Genomic DNA, 26410 nt, shown 5'->3' on the forward strand with positions numbered 1-26410 from the left:
GATGCATCTGAAAATGCGATCCGGACCATTTGTCCAGCAGATCCCACTGAAAAGTTCTTGCGTGGAATCTGCCGAATGGAATCGCTTCGTAATAAGCCACCATTTTTCCCAGGACTCTTGTGCAATGATGCACTGACACTTTTCCTGGTTTTAGGAGGTTCCTGACTAGCTCGGATAACTCCCTGGCTTTCTCCTCCGGGAGAAACACCTTTTTCTGGACTGTGTCCAGAACCATCCCTAGGAACAGCAGACGTGTCGTCGGAAACGGCTGTGATTTTGGATATTTAGAATCCACCCGTGCTGTCGTAGAACTACTTGAGATAGTGCTACTCCGACCTCCAACTGTTCTCTGGACCTTGCCCTTATCAGGAGATCGTCCAAGTAAGGGATAATTAAGACGCCTTTTCTTTGAAGAAGAATCATCATTTTGGCCATTACTTTGGTAAAGACCCGGAGTGCCGTGGACAATCCAAACGGCAGCGTCTGAAACTGATAGTGACAGTTCCGTACCACGAACCTGAGGTACCCTTGGTGAGAAGGGCAATTTTGGACATGGAGGTAAGCATCCTTGATGTCCAGGGACACCATATAGTCCCCTTCTTCCTGGTTCGCTATCACTGCTCTGAGTGACTCCATCTTGATTTGAACCTTTGTATGTAAGTGTTCAAAGATTTCCCATTTAGAATAGGTCTCACCGAGCCGTCTGGCTTCAGTACCACAATATAGTGTGGAATAATACCCCTTTCCTTGTTGTAGGAGGGGTACTTTGATTATCACCTGCTGGGAATACAGCTTGTGAATTGTTTCCAATACTGCCTCCCTGTCGGAGGAAGACGTTGGTAAAGCAGACATCAGGAGCCTGCGAGGGGGAGACGTCTCGAACTTCCAGTCTGTACCCCTGGGATACTACTTGTAGGATCCAGGGGTCCACTTGCGAGTGAGCCCACTACGCGCTGAAACTCTTGAGACGACCCCCCACCGCACTTGAGTCCGCTTGTACGGCCCCAGCGTCATGCTGAGGACTTGGCAGAAGCTGTGGAGGGCTTCTGTTCCTGGGAATGGGCTGCCTGCTGCAGTCTTCTTCCCTTTCCTCTATCCCTGGGCAGATATGACTGGCCTTTTGCCCGCTTGCCCTTATGGGGACGAAAGGACTGAGGCTGAAAAGACGGTGTCTTTTTCTGCTGAGATGTGATTTGGGGTAAAAAAGGTGGATTTTCCAGCTGTTGCCGAGGCCACCAGGTCCGATGGACCGACCCCAAATAACTCCTCCCCTTTATACGGCAATACTTCCATGTGCCGTTTGGAATCTGCATCACCTGACCACTGTCGTGTCCATAAACATCTTCTGGCAGATATGGACATCGCACTTACTCTTGATGCCAGAGTGCAAATATCCCTCTGTGCATCTCGCATATATAGAAATGCATCCTTTAAATGCTCTATAGTCAATAAAATACTGTCCCTGTCAAGGGTATCAATATTTTCAGTCAGGGAATCCGACCAAGCCACCCCAGCGCTGCACATCCAGGCTGAGGCGATCGCTGGTCGCAGTATAACACCAGTATGTGTGTATATACCTTTTTAGGATATTTTCCAGCCTCTCAGCTGGCTCCTTGAGGGCGGCCTTATCTGGAGACGGTACCGCCACTTGTTTTGATAAGCGTGTGAGCGCCTTATCCACCCTAAAGGGTGTTTCTCAACGCGCCCTAACTTCTGGCGGGAAAGGGTATACCGCCAATAATGTTCTATCGGGGGAAACCCACGCATCATCACACACTTCTTTAATTTATCTGATTCAGGAAAAACTACAGGTAGTTTTTTCACACCCCACATAATACCCTTCTTGTGGTACTTGTAGTATCAGAAATATGTAACACCTCCTTCATTGCCCTTAACATGTAACGTGTGGCCCTAAAGGAAAATACGTTTGTTTCTTCACCGTCGACACTGGAGTCAGTGTCCGTGTCTGTGTCTGTGTCGACCGACTGTGGTAAATGAGCGTTTTACAGCCCCTGACGGTGTTTGAGACGCCTGGACAGGTACTAATTTGTTTGCCGGCCGTCTCATGTCGTCAACCGACCTTGCAGCGTGTTGACATTATCACGTAATTCCTTAAATAAGCCATCCATTCCGGTGTCGACTCCCTAGAGAGTGACATCACCATTTCAGGCAATTGCTCCGCCTCCTCACCAACATCGTCCTCATACATGTCGACACACACGTACCGACACACAGCACACACACAGGGAATGCTCTGATAGAGGACAGGACCCCACTAGCCCTTTGGGGAGACAGAGGGAGAGTTTGCCAGCACACACCAAAAACGCTATAATTATACAGGGACAACCTTTATATAAGTGTTTTTCCCTTATAGCATTTTAATATATATATACATATCGCCAAATAAGTGCCCCCCCCTCTCTGTTTTAACCCTGTTTCTGTAGTGCAGTGCAGGGGAGAGCCTGGGAGCCTTCCCACCAGCATTTCTGTGAGGGAAAATGGCGCTGTGTGCTGAGGAGAATAGGCCCCGCCCCCTTTTCGGCGTGCTTCTTCTCCCGTTTTTCTGAGACCTGGCAGGGGTTAAATACATCCATATAGCCCCCAGGGGCTATATGTGATGTATTTTTAGCCAGAATAAGGTACTATCATTGCTGCCCAGGGCGCCCCCCCCCAGCGCCCTGCACCCTCAGTGACCGCTGCTATGAAGTGTGCTGACAACAATGGCGCACAGCTGCAGTGCTGTGCGCTACCTTATGAAGACTGAAGAGTCTTCTGCCGCCGTTTCTGGACCTCTTCACTTTTTGTCATCTGCATGGGGGTCGGCGGCGCGGCTCCGGGACGAACCCCAGGGTGAGACCTGTGTTCCGACTCCCTCTGGAGCTAATGGTGTCCAGTAGCCCAAGAAGCCAATCCATCCTGCACGCAGGTGAGTTCACTTCTCTCCCCTAAGTCCCTCGTAGCAGTGAGCCTGTTGCCAGCAGGACTCACTGAAAATAAAAAAACCTAACAAACTTTTACTCTAAGCAGCTCTTTAGGAGAGCCACCTAGATTGCACCCTTCTCGGCCGGGCACAAAAATCTAACTGAGGCTTGGAGGAGGGTCATAGGGGGAGGAGCCAGTGCACACCACCTGATCCTAAAGCTTTTACTTTTGTGCCCTGTCTCCTGCGGAGCCGCTATTCCCCATGGTCCTGACGGAGTCCCCAGCATCCACTTAGGACGTTAGAGAAAACCCGATTTTTGTAACAATAACTATGTACAAGTATTGCAGACAATCTGCACTTGGGATGGGCGCCCAGCATCCACTACGGACTATGAGAAATAGAATTATCGGTAAGTAAATTCTTATTTTCTCTAACGTCCTAAGTGGATGCTGGGGACTCCGTAAGGACCATGGGGATTATACCAAAGCTCCCAAACGGGCGGGAGAGTGCGGATGACTCTGCAGCACCAAATGAGAGAACTCCAGGTCCTCCTCAGCCAGGATATCAATTTTGTAGAATTTTACAAACGTATTTGCTCCTGACCAAGTAGTTGCTCGGCAAAGTTGTAAAGCCGAGACCCCTCGGCAGCCGCCCAAGATGAGTCCACCTTCCTTGTGGAGTGGGCATTTACAGATTTTTGGCTGTGGCAGGCCTGCCACAGAATGTGCAAGCTGAATTGTACTACAAATCCAACGAGCAATAGTCTGCTTAGAAGCAGGAGCACCCAGCTTGTTGGGTGCACACAGGATAAACAGCGAGTCAGATTTCCTGACTCCAGCCGTCCTGGAAACATATATTTTCAGGGCACTGACAACGTCTAGCAACTTGGAGGCCTCCAAGTCCCTAGTAGCCGCAGGCACCACCAATAGGTTGGTTCAGGTGAGACGCTGAAACCACCTTGGGGAGAAACTGAGGACGAGTCCTCAATTCCGCCCTGTCCGAATGGAAAATCAGATAAGGGCTTTTTCAGGATAAAGCCGCCAATTCTGACACGCGCCTGGCCCAGGCCAGGGCCAACAGCATGACCACTTTCCATGTGAGATATTTTAACTCCACAGATTTAAGTGGTTCAAACCAATGTGACTTTTGGAACCCAAAACTACATTGAGATCCCAAAGTGCCACTGGAGGCACAAAAGGAGGCTGTATATGCAGTACCCCTTTTACAAACGTCTGAACTTCAGGGACTGAAGCTAGTTCTTTTTGGAAGAAAATTGACAGGGCCGAAATTTGAACCTTAATGGACCCCAATTTCAGGCCCATAGACACTCCTGTTTGCAGGAAATGTAGGAATCGACCCAGTTGAATTTCCTCCGTCGGGCCTTACCTGCCTCGCACCACGCAACATATTTTCGCCAATTGCGGTGATAATGTTTTTGCGGTTACATCCTTCCTGGCTTTGATCAGGATAGGGATGACTGCATCCGGAATGCCTTTTTTCCTTCAGGATCCGGCGTTCAACCGCCATGCCGTCAAACGCAGCCGCGGTAAGTCTTGGAACAGACAGGGTCCTTGCTGGAGCAGGTCCCTTCTTAGAGGTAGAGGCCACGGATCCTCCGTGAGCATCTCTTGAAGTTCCGGTTACCAAGTCCTTCTTGGCCAATCCGGAACCACGAATATAGTGCTTACTCCTCTCCATTTTATCATCAATCTCAGTACCTTGGGTATGAGAGGCAGAGGAGGGAACACATACCCTGACTGGTACACCCACGGTGTTACCAGAGCGTCTACAGCTTATTGCCTGAGGGTCCCTGGACCTGGCGCAATACCTGTCGAGTTTTTAATCATGTGGAAGACTTCTGGGTGAAGTCCCCACTCTCCCGGGTGGAGGTCGTGCTGAGGAAGTCTGCTTCCCAGTTGTCCACTCCCGGAATGAATACTGCTGACAGTGCTATCACATGATTTTCCGCCCAGCGAAGAATCCTTGCAGCTTCTGCCATTGCCCTCCTGCTTCTTGTGCCACCCTGTCTGTTTACGTGGGTGACTGCCGTGATGTTGTCCGACTGGATCAACACCGGCTGACCTTGAAGCAGAGGTCTTGCTAAGCTTAGAGCATTGTAAATGTCCCTTAGCTTCAGGATATTTATGTGAAGTGATGTCTCCAGGCTTGACCATAAGCCCTGGATATTCCTTCCCTGTGTGACTGCTCCCCAGCCTCGCAGGCTGGCATCAGTGGTCACCAGGACCCAGTCCTGAATGCCTAATCTGCGGCCCTCTAGAAGATGAGCACTCTGCAACCACCACAGGAGGGATACCCTTGTCCTTGGTGACAGGGTTATCCGCTGATGCATCTGAAGATGCGATCCGGACCATTTGTCCAGCAGGTCCCACTGGAAAGTTCTTGCGTGGAATCTGCCGAATGGGATTGCTTCGTAGGAAGCCACCATTTTACCCAGAACCCTTGTGCATTGATGCACTGAGACTTGGCTCGGTTTTAGGAGGTTCCTGACTAGCTCGGATAACTCCCTGGCTTTCTCCTCCGGGAGAAACACCTTTTTCTGGACTGTGTCCAGGATCATCCCTAGGAACAGAAGACACGTCGTCGGAACCAGGTGCGATTTTGGAATATTGAGAATCCAATCGTGCTGCCGCAACACTACCTGAGATAGTGCTACACCGACCTCCAACTGTTCCCTGGATCTTACCCTTATCAGGGAATTGTCCAAGGAAGGGTTAACTAAAATTCACTTCCTTCGAAGGAATATCATCATTTCGGCCATTACCTTGGTAAAGACCCGGGGTGCCGTGTACCATCCATACGGCAGCGTCTGAACTGATAGTGACAGTTCTGTACCATAAACCTGAGGTACCCTTGGTGAGAAGGGTAAATTTTGACATGAAGGTAAGCATCCTTGATGTCCCGAGACATCATGTAGTCCCCTTCTTCCAGGTTCGCAATCACTGCTCTGAGTGACTCAATCTTGAATTTGAACCTCTGTACGTAAGTGTTCAAAGATTTTAGATTTAGAATCGGTCTCACCGAGCCGTCCGGCTTCGGTACCACAACAGTGTGGAATAATACCCCGTTCCCTGTTGCAGGAGGGGTATCTTGATTATCACCTGCTGGGAATACAGCTTGTGAATGGCTTCCAAAACTGTCTCCCTGTCAGAAGGAGACATCGGTAAAGCCGACTTTAGGAAACGGCGAGGGGGAGACGTCTCGAATTATAATTTGTACCCCTGAGATATCACCTGAAGGATCCAGGGGTCTACTTGCGAGTGAGCCCACTGCGCGCTGAAATTCATTGAGACGGGCCCCCCACCGTGCCTGATTCTGCTTGTAAAGCCCCAGCGTATACTGAGGGCTTGGCAGAGGCGGGAGAGGGTTTCTGTTGAACTGGCTGATTTCTGCAGCCTTTTTCCTCTCCCTCTGTCACGGGGCAGAAATGAGGAACCTTTTGCCCGCTTGTCCACGAAAAGACTGCGCCTGATAATACGGCGTCTTCTCATGTTGAGAGGCGACCTGGGGTACAAACGTGGAATTCCCAGCTGTTGCCGTGGCCACCAGGTCTGAAAGACCGACCCCAAATAACTCCTCCCTTAATAAAGCAATACTTCCAAATGCCGTTTGGAATACGCATCACCTGACCACTGACGTGTCCATAACCCTCTACTGGTAGAAATGGACAACGCGCTTAGACTTGATGCCAGTCGGCAAATATTCCGCTGTGCATCACGCATATATAAAAATGCATCTTTTAAATGCTCTATAGGCAAAAATATACTGTCCCTATCTAGGGTATCAATATTTTCAGTCAGGGAATCCGACCACGCCAACCCAGCACTGCACATCCAGGCTGAGGCGATTGCTGGTCGCAGTATAACACCAGTATGTGTGTAAATACCTTTTAGGATACCCTCCTGCTTTCTATCAGCAGGATCCTTAAGGGCAGCCATCTCAGGCGAAGGTAGAGCCCTTACAAGCGTGTGAGCGCTTTATCCCCCCTAGGGGGTGTTTCCCAACGCACCCTAACCTCTGGCGGGAAAGGATATAATGCCAATAACATTTTAGAAATTATCCGTTGTTATCGGGGGAAACCCACGCATCATCACACACCTCATTTAATTTCTCAGATTCAGGAAAACTACAGGTAGTTTTTCCTCACCGAACATAATACCCCTTTTTTTGGTGGTACTCGTATTATCAGAAATGTGTAAAACATTTTTCATTGCCTCAATCATGTAACGTGTGGCCCTACTGGAAGTCACATTCGTCTCTTCACCGTCGACACTGGAGTCAGTATCCGTGTCGGCGTCTATATCTGCCATCTGAGGTAACGGGCGCTTTAGAGCCCCTGACGGCCTATGAGACGTCTGGACAGGCACAAGCTGAGTAGCCGGCTGTCTCATGTCAACCACTGTCTTTTATACAGAGCTGACACTGTCACGTAATTCCTTCCAACAGTTCATCCACTCAGGTGTCGACCCCCTAGGGGGTGACATCACTATTACAGGCAATCTGCTCCGTCTCCACATCATTTTTCTCCTCATACATGTCGACACAAAAGTACCGACATACAGCACACACACAGGGAATGCTCTGATAGAGGACAGGACCCCACTAGCCCTTTGGGGAGACAGAGGGAGAGTTTGCCAGCACACACCAGAGCGCTATATATATACAGGGATAACCTTATATAAGTGTTTTTCCCCTTATAGCTGCTGTATAGTTAATACTGCGCCTAATTAGTGCCCCCCTCTCTTTTTTTAACCCTTTCTGTAGTGTAGTGACTGCAGGGGAGAGACAGGGAGCTTCCCTCCAACGGAGCTGTGAGGGAAAATGGCGCCAGTGTGCTGAGGAGATAGGCTCCGCCCCTTTTTCGCAGACTTTTCTCCTGCTTTTTTATGGATTCTGGCAGGGGTTAAATGCATCCATATAGCCCAGGAGCTATATGTGATGCATTTTTTTGCCATCCAAGGTGTTTTTATTGCGTCTCAGGGCGCCCCCCCCCAGCGCCCTGCACCCTCAGTGACCGAAGTGTGAAGTGTGCTGAGAGCAATGGCGCACAGCTGCAGTGCTGTGCGCTACCTTGTTGAAGACAGGACGTCTTCTGCCGCCGATTTTCCGGACCTCTTCTGCCTTCTGGCTCTGTAAGGGGGCCGGCGGCGCGGCTCTGGGACCCATCCAAGCTGGGCCTGTGATCGTCCCTCTGGAGCTAATGTCCAGTAGCCTAAGAAGCCCAATCCACTCTGCACGCAGGTGAGTTCGCTTCTTCTCCCCTTAGTCCCTCGATGCAGTGAGCCTGTTGCCAGCAGGTCTCACTGAAAATAAAAAACCTAATCTAAAACTTTCACTAAGAAGCTCAGGAGAGCCCCTAGTGTGCACCCTTCTCGTTCGGGCACAGAGATCTAACTGAGGCTTGGAGGAGGGTCATGGGGGGAGGAGCCAGTGCACACCAGATAGTCCTAAAGCTTTCTTTAGATGTGCCCAGTCTACTGCGGAGCCGCTATTCCCCATGGTCCTTACGGAGTCCCCAGCATCCACTTAGGACGTTAGAGAAAATAGGATATCATGGGCTGAAACCATTTTATGCACACTAGATAGAGTCTATGGGGGGAATTCAAACACTATAGCACCCGCGATCTCCCGAATAAAGTGACGGGAGATCGCAGGCGATATTCAAATGCCCCTGCTTGTCGCGCGCCCAAATGGGTCTCTTTATGCGCATTTCAGCCTGCTATCGCTGGGGGTAGCGAGCTAAAATGAATTTGTTGTGCTCGTCGGCAGCAACATTTGAATAGCTGCCGGAGGGTGCGATTGCGTGCGCGGGGGGACGACGACTTTTTAATCCGGCCCTATATCTATTGATACTTTATGCTGTATCTTTATTAATAATCATAAATTATATAGCTATTAATACAAATGCATGAAACTAATACCGGTTATAAAAGTGTATGTTAGTTATGTACACGACACCACTAAAAATGTATTTATATACTGTATGTAAAATTTGCCAAACATGCAATCATTCATATTTTATTTATATGTTTTATCCCACACTGCACTAACTAGAACACAATTTTGCTACAGCTTTACGATTCTGAATCTGTACTGTATGATTCTCTGTCTGTAATAGACATTGGAAAAAAATATGAGTAAGTAAAAATAAACTGCGGTGGCGTAATCAGGGATGAGATGAAGCCTGCAGCCAGTACAGTTCAGGCTGGAGTACAGTTTGGAAGGCATCAAACATCTGTTAGCCATAAGAGATGTCATTATCACATCCCATTTGCCAATTTGCTCTGAACAAACTATTTTCTTAAGGCCCGTTTGCCAAACCTGAAGGACGAGTCACAGTGTGTGCGTGTGATTACTTGCACATATGACTGTGGTAAGCGGAGAGCAAATCCCATCAGAACCTCAAGGTAAGGGCAATGTAATATCTCATCCAGAGTCATTACAGCTTCACAATGGTGCAGACTTATTTTTACAGTAGAACAAAAGAAATGTTGGGACCCACTGAAAGAAAACATTTCTCTTTTATTAATTGTACTAGCTCTATGACAGTTTGGTTGCCATTGGTTACAGCACAACTGTTCACAGTTGACTGTGCTCCAATTTCACATATTTGCACTGACTATGGGGAAGATGTATCAAAGCTTGGAGAGAGATAAAGTACCAATCATCTCCTAACTGCCATATTAGAGGATGTGTTTAAAAATGGACAGTTATGAGCAGATTGGTTGGTACTTTATATCTCTCCAAGTTTTGATAAATCTCTCCCTATGTAGGTTATGCGCTGTATCTACAGTGGGTTTGGTATGTTTTCATGAAATTCATCATGGCAACATGGTCATGTGTCGATATATAACAAGTCAATATGTTCAGCATGTTGACATTACATATGTCGACATCAGAGCAATATGGACAAATGGCTGCAGAGGTAAGTACCCTAAACCTAACCCAGCCGCTGCTGCTAATGTTCCATTTGTTAAAAAAGTATGTTGCAAACATGCAATTACAGCGGCAAGTTTGTCCCTATCCCTAACCCTTATGTCAGCATTTTACTTGCCGACATTTATGTCAACATTGTGAGCATGTAAACATTATGGGGGGGAATTCAATTGTTGTTCCCCGCGGCTACCACTAGGGGGCACAAAATGGACCAATTCATATGCCTGGCTGCAGCAGGGATGACATTTCTTCTTGCAGCCTTCTGAGATGCGAGAAGAAATGTGCACTAAGGGGGTCATTCCGAGTTGATCACATGTAGCAACTTTTTGCTGCCCATGCGATCAACTAGACGCCGCCTACGGGGGAGGGCTTTTTTGCATAGCAAGGCTGCGAATGCTTGTGCAGCCGTGCTATGCAAGAAAAGTTTTGTGCAGAACTAGACAAGGGTAACAGTTACTTACCCTGTGCGATCGATCCAGCGATGCAGGTCCCGGAATTGACATCAACATCCGCCCTCCAAATGCCTGGACATGCCTGCGTTCGCTGAACCACTCCCAGAAAATGGTCAGTTGACGCCCCGGAACGCCTTCCTCCTGTCAATCTTCTTGCAGTCGCCACTGTGACAGCATTCTTCGTTCGCGGCGTCGCTGCCCGGCGACAGCCGTCGCTGGGCAACGACGCGCTTGCGCAATGCGCCGCCGCACATGCGCAGTTCCGACCCGATCGCACGGCTGCGAAGAAGTGCAGCGTACGATCGGGTCGGAATGACCCCCTAAGTCGGCATTTTGGCCATCCAAACAGTCGTTTGGACACCCAAAGCAGGACTTTAGACGGGTTTAGCTGTTGTAGGGGGGTATTCAGTTAGCGGCAAAATCACAAGAATTTACCATGATTGTTGTTTTTCACCATTTTCACATCTTCCTGGTCGCGAAAACTGATTTTTCATGGGTATGCACGCTCCCGCGATTCGTCCTATTCAAATGCATATTAATTAAAATGGGATTTCTGCAAAAATTGGTGCCGAAACGGAAAAGTGAAAAACGGGTAAATCTGTCCATACCCCCCAAAAAAGGTAAACTAAACATCAGATAACAGTATAAGGCCGATATTCTATTAGGTGCAGTAAGTTACCGCACGGTAATAACGGGCTTTTTAGCCCTGCAACGCTAGCGGGCTATCCAATTGCAGCCCGTTTTTACCGTGCGGTAACTCACCCGTTATCGGTCGATACCATATGGGATCTGTGATAACATCGCAGACCCATGTGTTCGGGGTACGATAATGGGTTTCTGGGAGCTGCTTATCTGGGATTCTACTTTGCGTGTCTGAGGCATGAAGCAGAATCCCAGATAAGTGCTGGTATACGGGACTAATAGGATAGCCTCGGGAGAACTCACCGCAGCAAATAGGATATTGGCCTAAAAGTTTATTATCAGTTATAATAAAAGTATTTCTGTTACTTAAATTGGGTCAAATGGCTGTTATACGCATTGTTTTTTAAAAATGTTTAAAAAATTATAGAAAACTATTTTTTTCAGATAAAATGGGTATAAGTATATATTTGGGTCATTTTAGGGAACTTTTTAAGAAAAAAAGTGGAAACAAACCAATTATTCCCACCTGCAAGTCTATGCAAGTTTATATCCCACTCATAAAGCACCCCACAAAGCGACGGTAATTGAATTCCCCCCTTAGGTGGCTAAACCCGACCGTTTGGGCGCAATATGCACGGCCGCCCAAACAACAATTGAATTGCGACAATTGTTTGGGCTTCTGAACAATCCTGTTTAGACAGGATAATTAGATGCCCAAAACAATTGAATTTCCCCCTATGAATGTAGAAATTGTGACAACTTACATGCTGACCACATCCCTCTGCGGTTCATGATGTAACTATATTGGGGGCACGCTTAACAATAATAACGGAATCTGAGGACAACACAAATAATTTTCTTTGTCACTCTCTGCCCTATTGGTGTCTTTGTGGGACAGATTCAAACAGCTGCGGGGCCTACCGCACGTTTAAGCTCTGCACTGGCGTTACCCAGTGTGGTAAGCTCCAGGGGGTGCACTTAAACCGGGGCTATCCTCGCAGCCTCAGGAGCCGCATAAAAAACTCTGGGCTTACTGTGCAAGGAAACCCATATATTCTGGACACTTAGGGCCGTACTCAATTAGCCGCAAAGTAAAAACTGGCATTTTACTGCAATTGCGAAAAGGCTATTTTAATTCAGAATCAGCTTTATTGGCCAGGTATACTTGCGTATACTAGTAATTTGTTTTTCGTTTTCAGTGCAGCAGCCACGGAGGGAACAAGCAGGGTCGGCCGGCCCTAGGCATAGGCATACTAGGCAAATGGCTAGGGTATTTGGAATACCTAGGGGCACAAGCAGCTTCTGCTGATTAAAATGATATGTGGCATTTCTATATTCTGTAAATGACTGCGGATGTATCTGCATATGAAATGCTACGCTACAGTATATTCCTGGAAATCACTGTAATGTAGCATTTTGTATGCAGATACAGCCATAGTCGCACACAGAATATAGGCATGTCGCATATTATTTTAATCAGCAGAAGCTGCTTGTGCATCCTAGCCACATAGCAATGCAAATAAGACTGATTTTTGGCAAAAAAAGGCGCCCAACGTTAGCAGAGCTGCCAGCAGACTCACGCCAGGCATCTCCTGCTGCATGGCGTATTGAGGCAGGATGTATGAGGACACATCTGTATCCAAGTAGAGGCAGAGGTCACAGTGTTAGCAGCCGTGTGAGTGCTGTGTGCGGGTGGGTTGGTTGTGCAATAGTGTTCAGCATATGTGTAAGGGGCATTGTGTCTGTCATGTGTATAAGGGCATTAATAATGTGCGGCATACAGTATGTGTAAGGAGATTATGTGTGTCATTATGTATATAAGGGCATTAATAAAGTGTGGCATATGTGTAAGAGACATTACTGTATGTGTATAAGGGCATTAATAAAGGTTGGCATAAGGTTTAAGGCGCATTATGTTTATAAGGGCATTAATAATGTGTGTAATATGTGTAAGGGGCATTACTGTGTGGTATTATATGTATAAATGCATTACTAATGTGTGGCATTATGTGTAAGCTGCCTTATTGTGTGGCGGAACGTATAGAAAGGGCGCTACTGTGTGATCTAATGTGAATAAAGAGCAATATAGTGTGGTGTAATGTGAATAAGTAGCAATTCAGTGCGATATAATGTGAATAAGGGGCACTACTGTGAGGAGTAACATATATAAGGTAAAGTGGTACTACTGTGTGATGTAAAGTGAATAAAGAACACTATCGCATGATAAAATGTGAATAAAGTGGCACTACTGTGTGGCGTAATATGAATTGAGGGTACTACTGAGTGCGTCATTTGAATTGGGGGTACTACTGTGTGGCCATGCCCCTTCCCAGCAAGAACATGTCCCTTTTTGGGCTGTGCACCGAATGTGCTCACTGCTCCTATTTAAAATATAGGGGGCAGGAACACCAAAATGAGGACTGCTATGGGTGAGGGGTGATGATGCTGGGAAAGGGGTGCAGGGTAAGAGACGAAACTAGCGGCGGGGCTAGGGGGCACCAGCCAGGCATCTTATCGGTTGGGGCCGGCTCTGGTAACAAGTAAACAAGGGGGGGGGGGGGGGGAGGGGGAGACACATGTGCAGTCGTCCCCCTCTCCCCCTTGTTTACTTGTTACCTCCGTGGCTGCAAAAACTGATTTATTGTAATTTTACTGCGAATTTCAAATCACCAATGCTGAGCAGTTGATAAACTTTGGGTAAATCCCTATTTCAGGTTAAAATTGTTGGGGATTTTGGTTCTGAACCCATGTGACAACCCCCAGAATGACTAATTAGGCTCTTAGAAGATTATTGGACAATGATGACATGTCCTTTTTGAGGTGAAAAGGTGCAAAATGATGGAAATTGGGGTACAAGGTATGGGACAGGTATCTTGGGGTGTTTTATGAGTGGGACAAGTATTTTTCGACTTTCAGATGGGAGTAATATGTCTGTTTCCACTTTTTTATGTCCCCTAAAATGATTAAAAAAATATATACTTATACCCATTTTTATGTACCTCAAATTTAATTTTAGCACTTATTTTGCTGGGGAAAAAAAAAAATTATAATTTTTTTAAAGTGCATATAACGACCATTTGACCCAATTTAAGTACCAGAAATACTTTTATTATAACCAATAATAAACTTTTATACTGTCGCCCTGTTAGTTTAGCTTTTTTGGAGGTACAGACAGAAGTAACCATTTTTTCACTTTTCAGTGCCAGCAACAAATTTCGTGGTAAACCCATTTTTGCGGATTTGCAATATAATAGGCGAATCGTGGAAGCGTGCATACCTGCGAAAATTCAGTTTCGGCAGGAAAAAAAGCAGCAAAATTCACGAAAACTGAACTTGCGGTAAATTACAGTGATTTCGCAGCTAACTGAATTCAGCCCTTAGAATGACATCTGTGAGTTAACATGTGTTAGCTGCAGGTTTACCATGCAGGGAAATTATCTAATAATTTAAAAGCTTCAGGCGTTAAACCTGCACATTTAGCCGCACGGCTAACACTGATACCTGCCCCTTTAAGTTAAATGAACCTGCCACCCCCCACCCACTAGCATGGCTTCTCTACTGGCTACTACAACGTTATCAATATTTTTGTGCCAGTCTGCCCTGTACTGATTAGGTCAATGTTTTATAGGAGCGATTCAATTCAGATGACATATGTTTTTGTCACAGTAAAAATGTCAGCAGCATTATGTCGATGGGAGAATGCGGACACGGTTGTAATATTATGCAAAGCATTTTTACCGTGTTGGCATTGTATCTTTTGACATGTTTAAAGATTTAAGGCCAACACAGTTAAAATGCTTTACATAACATTACAACCATGCCTACAGTAGGTTCTCCTAATGCTGTCAACAGTATTACTACATCCCTACAATTCCTAGCGATGTGATTGGAATGCCTCCAGAACAGCTGGATGAAGGTGCCAATATTTTTGCTTATTTTTTCCTTTCACTCCAAAAATAACTATAGATCGCCTGCCGTATTAAAAAAAGGTAATGTGCACAGCGGGACACTGCAGAGAACTGAAAATGTCTGTAGATACAAAGATGATAAAATACAGTGGGCGAAATTCAATTGTTTTGCTCCCCTGATCTCCTGTCTAAAGTGACGGGAGATCGCAGGCCACAATTCAGGTGTTCTTCTTAGTGCAAACTGAATCAGGAAAACAAAAACAGTCTTACTCAACAAAAAGGACAAAAAAAAAAAAAAAGAACAGCGACAACAAATCATTCAATTCGAATTCAGGGTACTTTGCCACGTTCTGATGCGACTCATTTGCTGTACGAAGGTAGAAAGGTTTTGTGGGAAACAGAGGGCAGGGCTTCCGACACCAATTAGCTAGTCGACAGGGAAGCCGTATATGCTGAACAAATGTGATGTGACAACATTTGTGAGGAATAAATAAGACCCCTGACAGAACAACATGAGTGAAGGGTAATTTTTTGTGAAGCAAACCTTTAACAAGATATACTGTGTATAATATATATATATATATATACACACATACACATTTCTATACAGTTAATATACTAACACTATCTGTAGCTTGTTAACATCAAGTGAAAACTATAATTTGGCTATATATATATATATATATATATATATATACACTAACCAATATACTAAGGGGTCAATTCAATTCAACACAGATTGAATAGCGCCGGGAGGGAGCTCCCTGAGCTATTCAATTCAGTGCAATGTTGTCCCCAACTAGAGGATTTCTTCTCGCACCCCTCCAAGGGTTCGAGCAGAAATCTGACAAAACTAGGTTCGCAATACTGTTTTGTGACCTAGCACAGTGCAAAACAGCATCACGGCGAGGCACTTTAGCTGGAGAATGCACATTCTTGCGACTAAACACCCTGTTTAGTCCAGGAGTACAGGCTGAGTTGAATAGCTCTGGGAGTTACCTCTAGGCGCTAGTCAATCCGCGCTGTATTGAATTGACAGATAAGTGATTATTTGACACAATAATGTGTTAGGTTTATTTGGTTACACTATTGTTACATTTTATTAGCATTTTAGTTTTTGTTTTTAAAGTCGTAATTTCAAGGCATACTTTGAAAATGTAGTTAACATATGCCACCAAAATGGTGACTGTGTCTTTCATGCCTCACCTTCCAGAGTCCTTCCTGCTATCCATACTGTCTCCCCTTCTTTTAGAGCCATCCTTTCCATACTCTGAATCTTGAAGCATCAGGATCTCAATGGGAGAGTTTGCTCCCTCACTGCTCGTGCTGCCCCTTTGAAAGATCCGTTCTTGACTGGCACGTGAAGTGAGGCTGGGCTGGGAGGCACGTTTCACAGCTTGTAATTTGGCCAGAGGTACGATGTCACATTGCTGTGGGCGGTGCCATACCGTCCGGCGACTCAGGGCATTGTAGTAGTAGAAGCGCCCGCTTTGTTGATCATACAGCTCCCACCACTGGTTTTCATCAGACTGGCGCACATTGACATCTGGTGGAGGATCCCAGCCACATTCCCCAGTTGTCAAATTTACGTACATCCGCTCATGAGAGCGTGGCTCAATAATCTCCACCCAGTCTGAGCTGCAAGAACAACAAAGACAGTGAGAAATACAAAATAAATCCTTTTGAGGTCAAAACCTGGACATTTGAATACTGCTGAATGTAATTTACTAAAAAGATTGCCACTCCACACATTATTTCACCAACAGTGATTCTATAACCACAGCTTTCATAATTAAGCATCTTATGAACAGCTATCCAGCTGTTAAGGATTTCTATGCTTGAGCACCATTCACTTGTACACACACTATGGGAACGATTCAAATGTTTTTTCCGCGGCCAACACTAGGGGGTGACCAGTGGTAGTATTCAGAATTTGGGCACCCATCGGCCATGGAGGACACATTTTTTCTTGCAGCCTCCTGAGGTGTGAGAAGAAAAAAAATGTGTGCAAACTGGGCACTTTGGACATCCAAAAAGGAGCTTGGACGCCCAAATCAGGGAGTTTAGACGGGTTTAGCCGTTTTAGACAGCAAAACCTTGTCTTTTTGGGCGTGGCACGGGCACCCAAACACAATTTTATTGTGACCATTGTTTGGGCGTCTAAAAAGTCCAGTTTAGACAGTATTTGTAGACACCTAAAACAATTGAATCTGCCCTAATTTGCTTAAAATCAGGACTGTGAGGGGGCTTAAGGACTGGAGCTATGAAACAATGGGGGTAATTCCAAGTTGATCGCAGCAGAAATTTTGTTAGCAGTTGGGCAAAACCATGTGCACTGCAGGGGAGGCAGATATAACATGTGCAGAAAGAGTTAGATTTGGGTGGGTTATTTTATTTCTGTGCAGGGTAAATACTGGCTGATTTATTTTTACACTGCAAATTAGATTGCAGATTGAACACACCACACCCAAATCTAACTCTCTCTGCACATGTTAAATCTGCCTCCCCTGCAGTGCACATGGTTTTGCCCAACTGCTAACAAAATTCGTGCTGCGATCAACTTGGAATTACCCCCAATATTCCCCGTTTTTTTGCGCCAGATTAGTAAAGAAAAATTACATATATCCTCAGTGGAGACTAAATGAAAACAGATATGTAGTCAATACAAATAACTGTCCAGTAAATTAGGTTTGACAATCAACATTGCAGTAGGTACTTTAATGGGTGATTAAGCTGTGGAATCCCTTTCAACATTAACTAATGGGTAGACCAACACCATTTTGAAATGGCTTGGAAACTTTTCTTGTAAAAGTAGTAGTATTTGTACATCTAAATAGTACATTATTTGGGAATTGGTCAGATTGTAATCTCTGGGTTCTGGAAGGAATTAGAGCATCCCCTGTAAACTGTCGACTGCTGTACTAGTGCTTTATGATGCCTTTCAGTGGATTAAGACAATTGTGGAGAGAATTCAATAAATTTGCACTTCCCACAGTTCCCGTTTAAAATGATGAGAGCAATTCAATTGTTTGTGCTGAAGCGCATGAGTACCATGCCTGTTATTTCTGCTCACACCCACTTGAGGTGGCAAGCAGAATTCCCCCAAAAAGTCTGGCTTTTGGGTGCCCAAATGCAGTACAAACTAAACCCGTGTCATTTGGGCACGAGCAGTGGGCGCCAAGTAACTCATGCCTGCTGGCAGAAACAATTGATTATCACCACGTCAGTTTAGAGATAGATCGGTCGCGAGAAGGTGTCATAAAATGACTGACTACCCCCCTTAGAATTTATGATAGGTTGAACCTCAGGGAATTGCTTTTTTTTCTCAACCTAACTATGGAACTAGAATTATGGCAATGAAACGACAAAACCTACATGCTTGGTAAACTATGCAGTCATCTCTGTGTACGTATAGTAGCTAGACCTTCATTAAAAGGACTGAAAAAAATATGGTGTCCAGGGAGGGATATAAGGAGAGGGGGCTGTACCGTACAGGGCCACGCTATTTATTCTCCCTCCCGGAGTGTCGTGGACACCCCAAGAGGAAGAATAGTTGTCGGTATGCCGGCTGTCGGGATTCCGGCGTCGGTATGGTAATCGCCGGGATCCCGACAGCCGGCATATCAAATGCCTCCCCCGTACAGGTTTCTGTGGGAAGGCCATCTAATGGAAATTATATATCCAAAAGGTGAACTAAGACTGGGTAAGGGTAAGAGATAAACAATGCAACTGACATTTTACTACATATTGCTCCAAAATAAGTCATATAGTATCCTATTAAACCCGAAGTAACAAGGACTACTACTGATGTGTGTGGGATCATCTCTAATCTCCAATGTACAGACACCACGTTTTACATGGTAAACTGCATAAACAACAGCAGAGTCCCTTTTCATACAGCCACGTGCTTGTGTGGCCAAACTGTCCGCTAATGCCAAACAACTACATAGGAAATACAAGGGGGCAACATTCACATAGTAGTGGACAGAAGTACAAATATGTTGCATAAGATCACAAAAGTTTTATTTAGAATTTAATAAAGCTACACACATAAAAACGCCATACAAGACAGTTTCCCTACAGAAGACTTCTAATCTAAAATGTGAGTTGAATAACACTGAAATAATAACTTACAAATAAGTGTGTTTCAGGAGCTAATCAGAAGTAAAGGAATGTAAGATAAGGGTGAGATCACTATTACATGCATGTACCAGACATGGCCTACTGAAGGACACCACAAGGAGCCTTTCACAGGCTTAAATGGGAGGCAGTTAAATGGCCGACAGTCAAAATGTTGACAGCATGTCAATCGCAGAATTGCAACATGTGAGTAATATCATTTTAAGAAATGTTGCCGTGTCGGCATTAGAAATATAAACTTGAAGCTTTACCGCCATGTTTACAGTTCTAATTCAGATACAGTAAAAATGCTTTCAACAACAATGCTGCTGTGTCGGCATTCTGTAATCGACATAATGCTCTCAGCATTTTGACTCAGCATACCGGCGCCAGGATCCCGACCGCCAGCATGCAGTCAGCGGGGTGAGCGCAAAAGAGCCCCTTGCAGGCTCGCTGCGCTCTTTATTCTCCCTCCAGGGGTGTCGTGGACACCCCAAGAGGGAGAATAGTTGTCGGTATGCCGGCGCCGGTATTTTCAGAGATGGTTATAGCCTCCAAATCATAATTTGCCTGAAGGTGGCACTATTCTTTTCGTTGTCATCTATGGATTATAACCAACTTCACTGACAATGTCATAATTAATCTGACTTCAAAGAGTATCATTTACAGCATCTTAGCTTGCAAACAGCAGTAGACAATTACCACTTATATCTATCTCTCACCAATCAGATTCATTCCTGTTATTTGTTAAATCCATAGCTTTAGTCAAAAAGGAAAACAGTCACTTGTTAGTAACTTTTCAGGCATTAACAATTTAGAGCTGAGTACTGTATTAATGGCTGATGAGTAATGTTTCTAGTGATAACGGGGGACATTTACGAAGCAGTGATAAGAGCGGAGAAGTGAGCCAGTGGAGAAGGTGCCCCATCAACCAATCAGCAGCTCTGTATAATTTTTTAGTATGCAAATATAGATGTTACTTCAGTGCTGATTGGTTGCCATGGGCACTTCTCCACTGGCTCACTTCTCCACTCTTATCACTGCTTCATAAATGTACCCCGAATTCTCCAAATACACAAATCAGGTCACAATGTATCATGGAAAAACCCACAGCTTTTCCTCCCATCACTGACTAGTTTTTCAAACCACGAGTAAAGCATAGTTGTTGACTGTTCTATAACAACACAAGTTACTGCAAAGATATTCTGAAAAGCAAGTAACAGGAAAGCATTATTACCTAGACTGTAAGCCAATGAACTGCTTTCCTTACATATTAGACTGATGCCACATATATAGATTTCATTTCATAAAATTTATAAAATGCTTTACATTTTATGTGCAATAAAATATAAAGCAAACTGTGTAAAATAAATTATAAATAATATGTCAGGTCCAGAAACAGTGGCTACTTTTAGATTGTAAGCTTGTGAGCAGGGCCTTCCTACCTCTATGTCTGTCTGTTATTACCCAGTTTGTCTTATCACTGTTGTTTCCAATTGTAAAGCGCTACGGAATATGCTGCGTTCACCCTCCCTGAGTGATGTTAACATTCTCTGCAAGTGTGTATGCCGGCGACGACGACCGATGCGCGTCACCGTGGGTTGTTAACGAGCCACGGTGTCGGCGGTGCATGCATGCTCTATCTGGACTGTCGTCCAGGAGCTGTCTGCACGGCCCAGCGTGGCGTCACTTAGCGATATGAACGGTCATATCGCTCAGTGTCTATGGCCGGCCGCCGCCTGCCCAGCCCGGAAGGGTAAACACTAGACGACGTCGCTCTATAGTGTGTATGCACCTTAAGGGTATTCACATTTGCAGATAGACGGGTCTTGTTTATATAGGAAAATAGATTACATGCACAAAAATCCAGGTTAGACACTGTAATATTGGTCTGGTTTCAGAGGTGGACTCAATGTTGATGTTTGCAGATTTGAGCTTTATTTATTGAAGTGCGCATGTGTCACAGTCCCACTGCGTACGCACAGCAATAGATTAGCGTAGGCTGACACAGTGAGGACGTATTCACAAAGTGCGTGACAGGTAGTGACTCAAACGCAGGTGTGTCGCGACCACAATAATATATCATTTTTATGTTTGTGTCACATTAAGACCTCGCCTAAACAACAAAACAAACAAAAACAGCACCCAACAGTCCTAATGAATTGATTTTAAAACATAAAACTAATTTTGGCAGACATATTATCAGGGTTACTTCAAATACACAAAATATCCATAATAAATCTAAAACTACTGTGGCAGATCTGTTAGTGCAACGGAATATGCTGCGCTATATAAGAACCTGTAAATAAATAAATAAATATATCTGTGGCAGAATCCTATCTGTATATCTCTTCCAGATGTTCTCAGCTACAGGCCCTTGGAATCAGACAGATGCCACACTACACGCTTTCTGCTGCACCCTGAACTCCCAGCACACCGGTACCACCTGTCGGGAACAGTAACCTAGGTAGCATGCACCTATTGCTATTAGACATGGAGCAGTGTTTACTATAAGGCTAATTATTAACCAAGATTTCACTCGGGGTCTACAAACAAATACCATTTGAACACCAGCCTGTAGTTTTTTTATATTCATCAACAGCCATGACAAATAACAGTAACATGCATTACTGTAATCCATTGTTGAAATTATCTGAAGCGTTTTTCCTTTTAACTGGTCCTTCCTGCAGCTCCTGCACATGTACACCAAGGTGTAAAGTCAGGATTCTTGCTGTACCTTTCACGAGCACACGGATTAGGGTTGTGTGACTGTTTTAGCTCCCCCAGGGGCATTAGTCAATCCCGCGCATACAGCCTGGGAGGTTTGTCAATGTGTGAAACAACAGGAAGCTTTGCAGTAACTTTGCCTAGGCTTCAAAGTGGCTCAGCTAAGTACGGTAATCTTCTAGTGTAGTTGGCAAATTCAGTTGGTAATAGTTGGAAACGGTCATCAAATATTTAAATATACAAAAGTCCTGTAGGTTAACTCTAACAAAAAACAACAGATGACATTTTCCAAGAGTGTCTCGAAATGCAGTGGATAATTTTCTTTTCTATATTAAGACATATCCAATACAAATTAAGGGCCCACTAATTGCTCATACAGGTGTGTTTGACACAAAAAAGAATAAAGGTTATATATTTATTTTTATATAAAGGGTCTCATTTATCAACAAGTGGTAAAACTCCTTGGGGCCCATTCAATTGTGGCGTGCGCCACCTGATGGCCATCTGAAGGAATGGGCGTCGTCTATTGGAGCCATCCAATTGTTGCTCTGATAGACACCCAGACACAATTTTTTTCACATCCCCGGAGATGCAAGAAAAAAAATGTGTTACTAAGTCCATAGTTTGGGCGCCCAAACCCGGACATTGGACACCCAAAAAAAAATGCTCAGCAGGGGGTGCAAGAACAACTGAATTGGCCCTTTTGTGTATGATAAAACTTGATGCATATGATAAATGGTGCTCAAGTCAATCAGCTCCTAACTGCCATGAAAAATGACAGGTGGGAGCCAATTGGCTGGAGTACCATTTATTAATCGTTGATAAATGGGCCCCTAAGAAGGATACAAATTATGTAATCACATTGGAAGTTAATCACAGTTGAGTGAACTCTCTGCTGCAGCCAGAGAATTCCATCTACAGTCTCCAAACACTTCACTACATTTTCTACAACCAAATATGTGTAACATGGGTGGCACTTGATATGCCGGCTGTTGGGATCCCAGCGCTCAGCATACCGGCGCCGGAATCCCGACAGCCGGCATACCAACAACTATTTTCCCTTTTGGGGTATCCACAACACCCCAAGAGGGAGAATAAATAGCGTGGCGCGCCACCATGCTTGCAGCGTGGCGAGCCCACAAGGGGCTCTTTTGCACTCACCCTGCTGCCGGGATCCCGAGCGCCGGCATACTGTAGTAGACTCGTATAACATACTTATAGGAGAAAGGCACACAGAATAGAATAGGAGATGAAAAAAATAAAAAAGGGTACCTGGACGTATCCCCAGAATTACTCATCTGCGCTCACACTATTCCTGGAATTCTCAGCATTGTTCTACATAGAAATGCTCTTCTCCCAGTAACCGTAGGGAAAGGCCCTTCGTGATCACATCTGTGTGCCAAGCAGCATTAATTACTTAGATTAAATTTTTCTGGTTCCCAGGAATTTCGTCATAACTGGTTTTCAGTGAAAATATATATATTCTAAATGGTTTACAACTCAGGCCATTTGTTTAACAAATAATCCTTTTTCTTGACCATCTCAGTTTCTGATAACTCATGGCTTCTGGTCAAAGCGGCGTAAGAGTGGGGCAAGGGAAGACAGATTCTGAAGTAATCAACACAGTATAAAAAGAATATTAGCCACAGGCACTGTTTTGATTACAAAAACAAAAGTACAAACCCTCTTTATTTAACCATTGATTAATTAACTTTATTTTTTTCCCATTACATTTTATTGAACATATATAAGCACTGTGGGGTACAAAAAAAAGGGAACATGGGAAAGGGGGGGCCAAAGGATTAGGGGAGACAGGATATCTGGATGAATCAATAACAGTAGGCATAGGAAAAAAAGTAAAAGTACAGGCAAAACAGAAAGGACACACAAATAACACAAAACTGTCAAATCAAACAGGACACGGAGGACCTAAACTGCTTAAACATCAGGTTCCGCACTGAGAAGGTTCATTCAGATTAAAAGAAGGAAAGGGGCTCCATGTAGCAGGATCCTGGGAGGGAGGGTGCCTTACCCTCAGTCACATATAAATGCCACAGATACCATTTCGCAAAAGTAGAAGAGGAGGCCATAGAATATGGGGCCTCCCAGGTCTCCATCTCAAAGACAATACACTGCTATCCAAAAGGGACAGAGAATGCTGCATTCCCAGTAAACATGGAACATGGTACCTTCCACTTGCACATACACCAACAAAATTTTAAACAGGAGCTATTCTGTTGGCCTTAGACGCGGAGAAAGCCTTTGATAGAGTTTCCTGAGCTTTTCTCGATCAAACTCTCCGTAGCTTTGGTTTTCACAGGGAATTTCTCCAAGCCATTTCAGCACTCTATTACAACCCCTCCACTTCTGTCTTAGCGAATGGAATTCTCTCAGACTCCTTTGCCATCACCAATGGTACGCGACAAGGATGCCCCCTGTCGCCCCTTATCTTCGCTCTGATAATCGAACCTCTCGCTTGTCGCATCCGTCTTAACCCGGACATTACGGGCTTTTCTATCAAAGACTCACACTACAAACTTTCCCTTTTTGCGGATGACGTCCTCCTTACCCTCACTAGCCCATTAATTTCCCTACCCAACCTTTTCAAAGAATTAACTCTCTACGGGGACCTCTCTGGGTATAAGGTGAACAATGACAAGTCAGAGGCTCTCCCATTACACATCCCTCTCAACACGCTGAATCTTCTGAAATCCAACTTTCCTTTTGCATGGCGTCATACCTCCATTAAATATTTGGGTGTGCATATTACCAAATCTTACCATTCTCTTTATGATGCAAACTTTCCTCCCTTATTTAAGGGGATATCTCAAAACATCTTAGGATGGAAAAAAACATTTCAATACTTGGATTGGCAGGATTAATGCTATTAAGATGAACGTCATCCCCAAGATTTTATACCTCTTCCAGACTCTCCCTGTCCCAGTCCCTCTCCAGATTTTGTCATCCCTCCAGACCCAATATGGTAAATTCATTGGGAATGATAAGAAGCCGCGATTGCGTAGGGAGACTCTCCAGCAGAGCTCTACGTGTGGTGGTTTGGGCCTTCCCTCGCTATAGAGATACTACTATGCCACGGCACTCAGCCAACTAGTTGCCTGGCATTCTCCACGACACACGAGGAGATGGGTGGACTTGGAGAGTGACTTGGCTCAGGTCGACTCAGTTTCTCATCTTCCATGGCTCCCTCGCTTGCACAGACCTAAAACCATTCAGTCAGTGCCAACAATATCCCAAACTTTATCGGTGTGGGACTCACTAAAATCTAAACTTTCACTTCACACACATCCCTCTCCCCTAACTCCATCTGGAACAACCCCTCCTTCACCCCGGGCCAATCCTATCATTTTGCTTCCAACTGGTCTAGAGCAGGCATCTCCTGCTTTCATCATCTACTTCATAACAACGTACCGTACTCATTCGCAGACCTTCAAACACAGCACTCTCTCCCGACTTCATATTTTTATCAATACCTTCAAATTCGAAATTTCGTGATGTCCTCTACTAGGACAACGCCTCTTCCTAATGTCCCGACTCCGATGGAGCGCCTTTGCATGTACCGTTCCACGGATCGAGGCATTATTTCTATTTTGTATCAATCCATTTTGTCTCCAGTTTCGCCTCCACGCACAGCACATGAACTTGCATGGGAAACTGACTTGGGGACCTCCCTAGATGATGACGTATGGGAATCTGTTCGATTGAATATCTCTAAATGTTCTATTAGCGTCTCCATTAAGGAGAACTCCTACAAAGTCTATGCACGCTGGTATTTGGTTCCTGAACGCTTACACCAAATATATCCGAACACTTCTAACCTCTTTTGGCGCCAATGTGGTCAAATAGGCTTGTATATTCATATTTGGTGGAGCTGCCCGAAGATAGCCTCTTTCTGGTCAATGGTCCGTATCCTTGTTCAGTCGCTTATCCCGGATTGCCCCCCCCCCCTCCCTCCTGAGACGCTGCTCCTGTGTGCCCCAGCCTGTCCGCTATCCAAGCCTGAAAACAAACTGGCTCTGCATATAGCCTGTGTAGCTAAACTCCAGATTGCTAAATCATGGAAACTTCCCACCCCTCCAACCCGTCCTGAACTTATGAATCGTGTTTGGTTTGTAGCGAAGATGGAATAACTTTCCTCCTTGATTAACAACACAGTGGATAAATTCCACAGCGTTTGGACACCTTGGTACGCTAAATTTCAAGTAGCACTCCCAGGTCTCTCCTAGTTCACCCTACCCTTTTTCCTCGCCCTTCTTTTCTCCCGACTCGCTCTCTCCTTGTCTGTGGTTTGTTTTTGCTCTTTTATTCTTTATTTCTCTCTACTCTTTCCTCTCCTCAATTTTCATTATCATCCCTGCTTCTTTTTCCCTCGGACTGTCTTTGTAATTTCCTACAAGCCCTCCCAAGGGTTCCACTGGTTGGCCCTTCAGAATATTCTTACTTATTTTCTATTTTTTTCCTAATTCTTGATTGTTTTTGGGTTGGTTTAAAAAAAAAAAATAGAGACAAATTCATGCACTTAATTTTCTAGTCTATGTACTTCAACATGTTAATTTACGCTTTCACCTCTTCTGTTTTATGTTGATGTTATTCTAGTTTTCTTGTGCTCTGATTGTGTCAATTACCTCCATTTGTCATTGCTTCTCTCTCGTCAATAAAACTTTGTG

General features: G+C 44.8%; 1 protein-coding gene across 3 annotated transcripts in view; it reads right to left on the reverse strand.

The window, feature by feature from the left end:
* LOC135055744 (rho GTPase-activating protein 39-like) overlaps positions 1-26410 on the reverse strand; it is a 152292-nt gene that overhangs the window by 84314 nt on the left and 41568 nt on the right. For all 3 annotated transcript variants that reach the window (XM_063960155.1, XM_063960153.1, XM_063960154.1), the window contains exon 2: positions 16086-16517. In XM_063960155.1, coding sequence (XP_063816225.1) covers positions 16086-16517 — 432 coding nt within the window. The remainder of the gene's footprint in view (positions 1-16085; positions 16518-26410) is intronic.

This window comes from Pseudophryne corroboree, chromosome 3, assembly GCF_028390025.1.
Source record: "Pseudophryne corroboree isolate aPseCor3 chromosome 3, aPseCor3.hap2, whole genome shotgun sequence".
Classification (NCBI taxonomy): Eukaryota; Metazoa; Chordata; class Amphibia; order Anura; family Myobatrachidae; genus Pseudophryne; species Pseudophryne corroboree.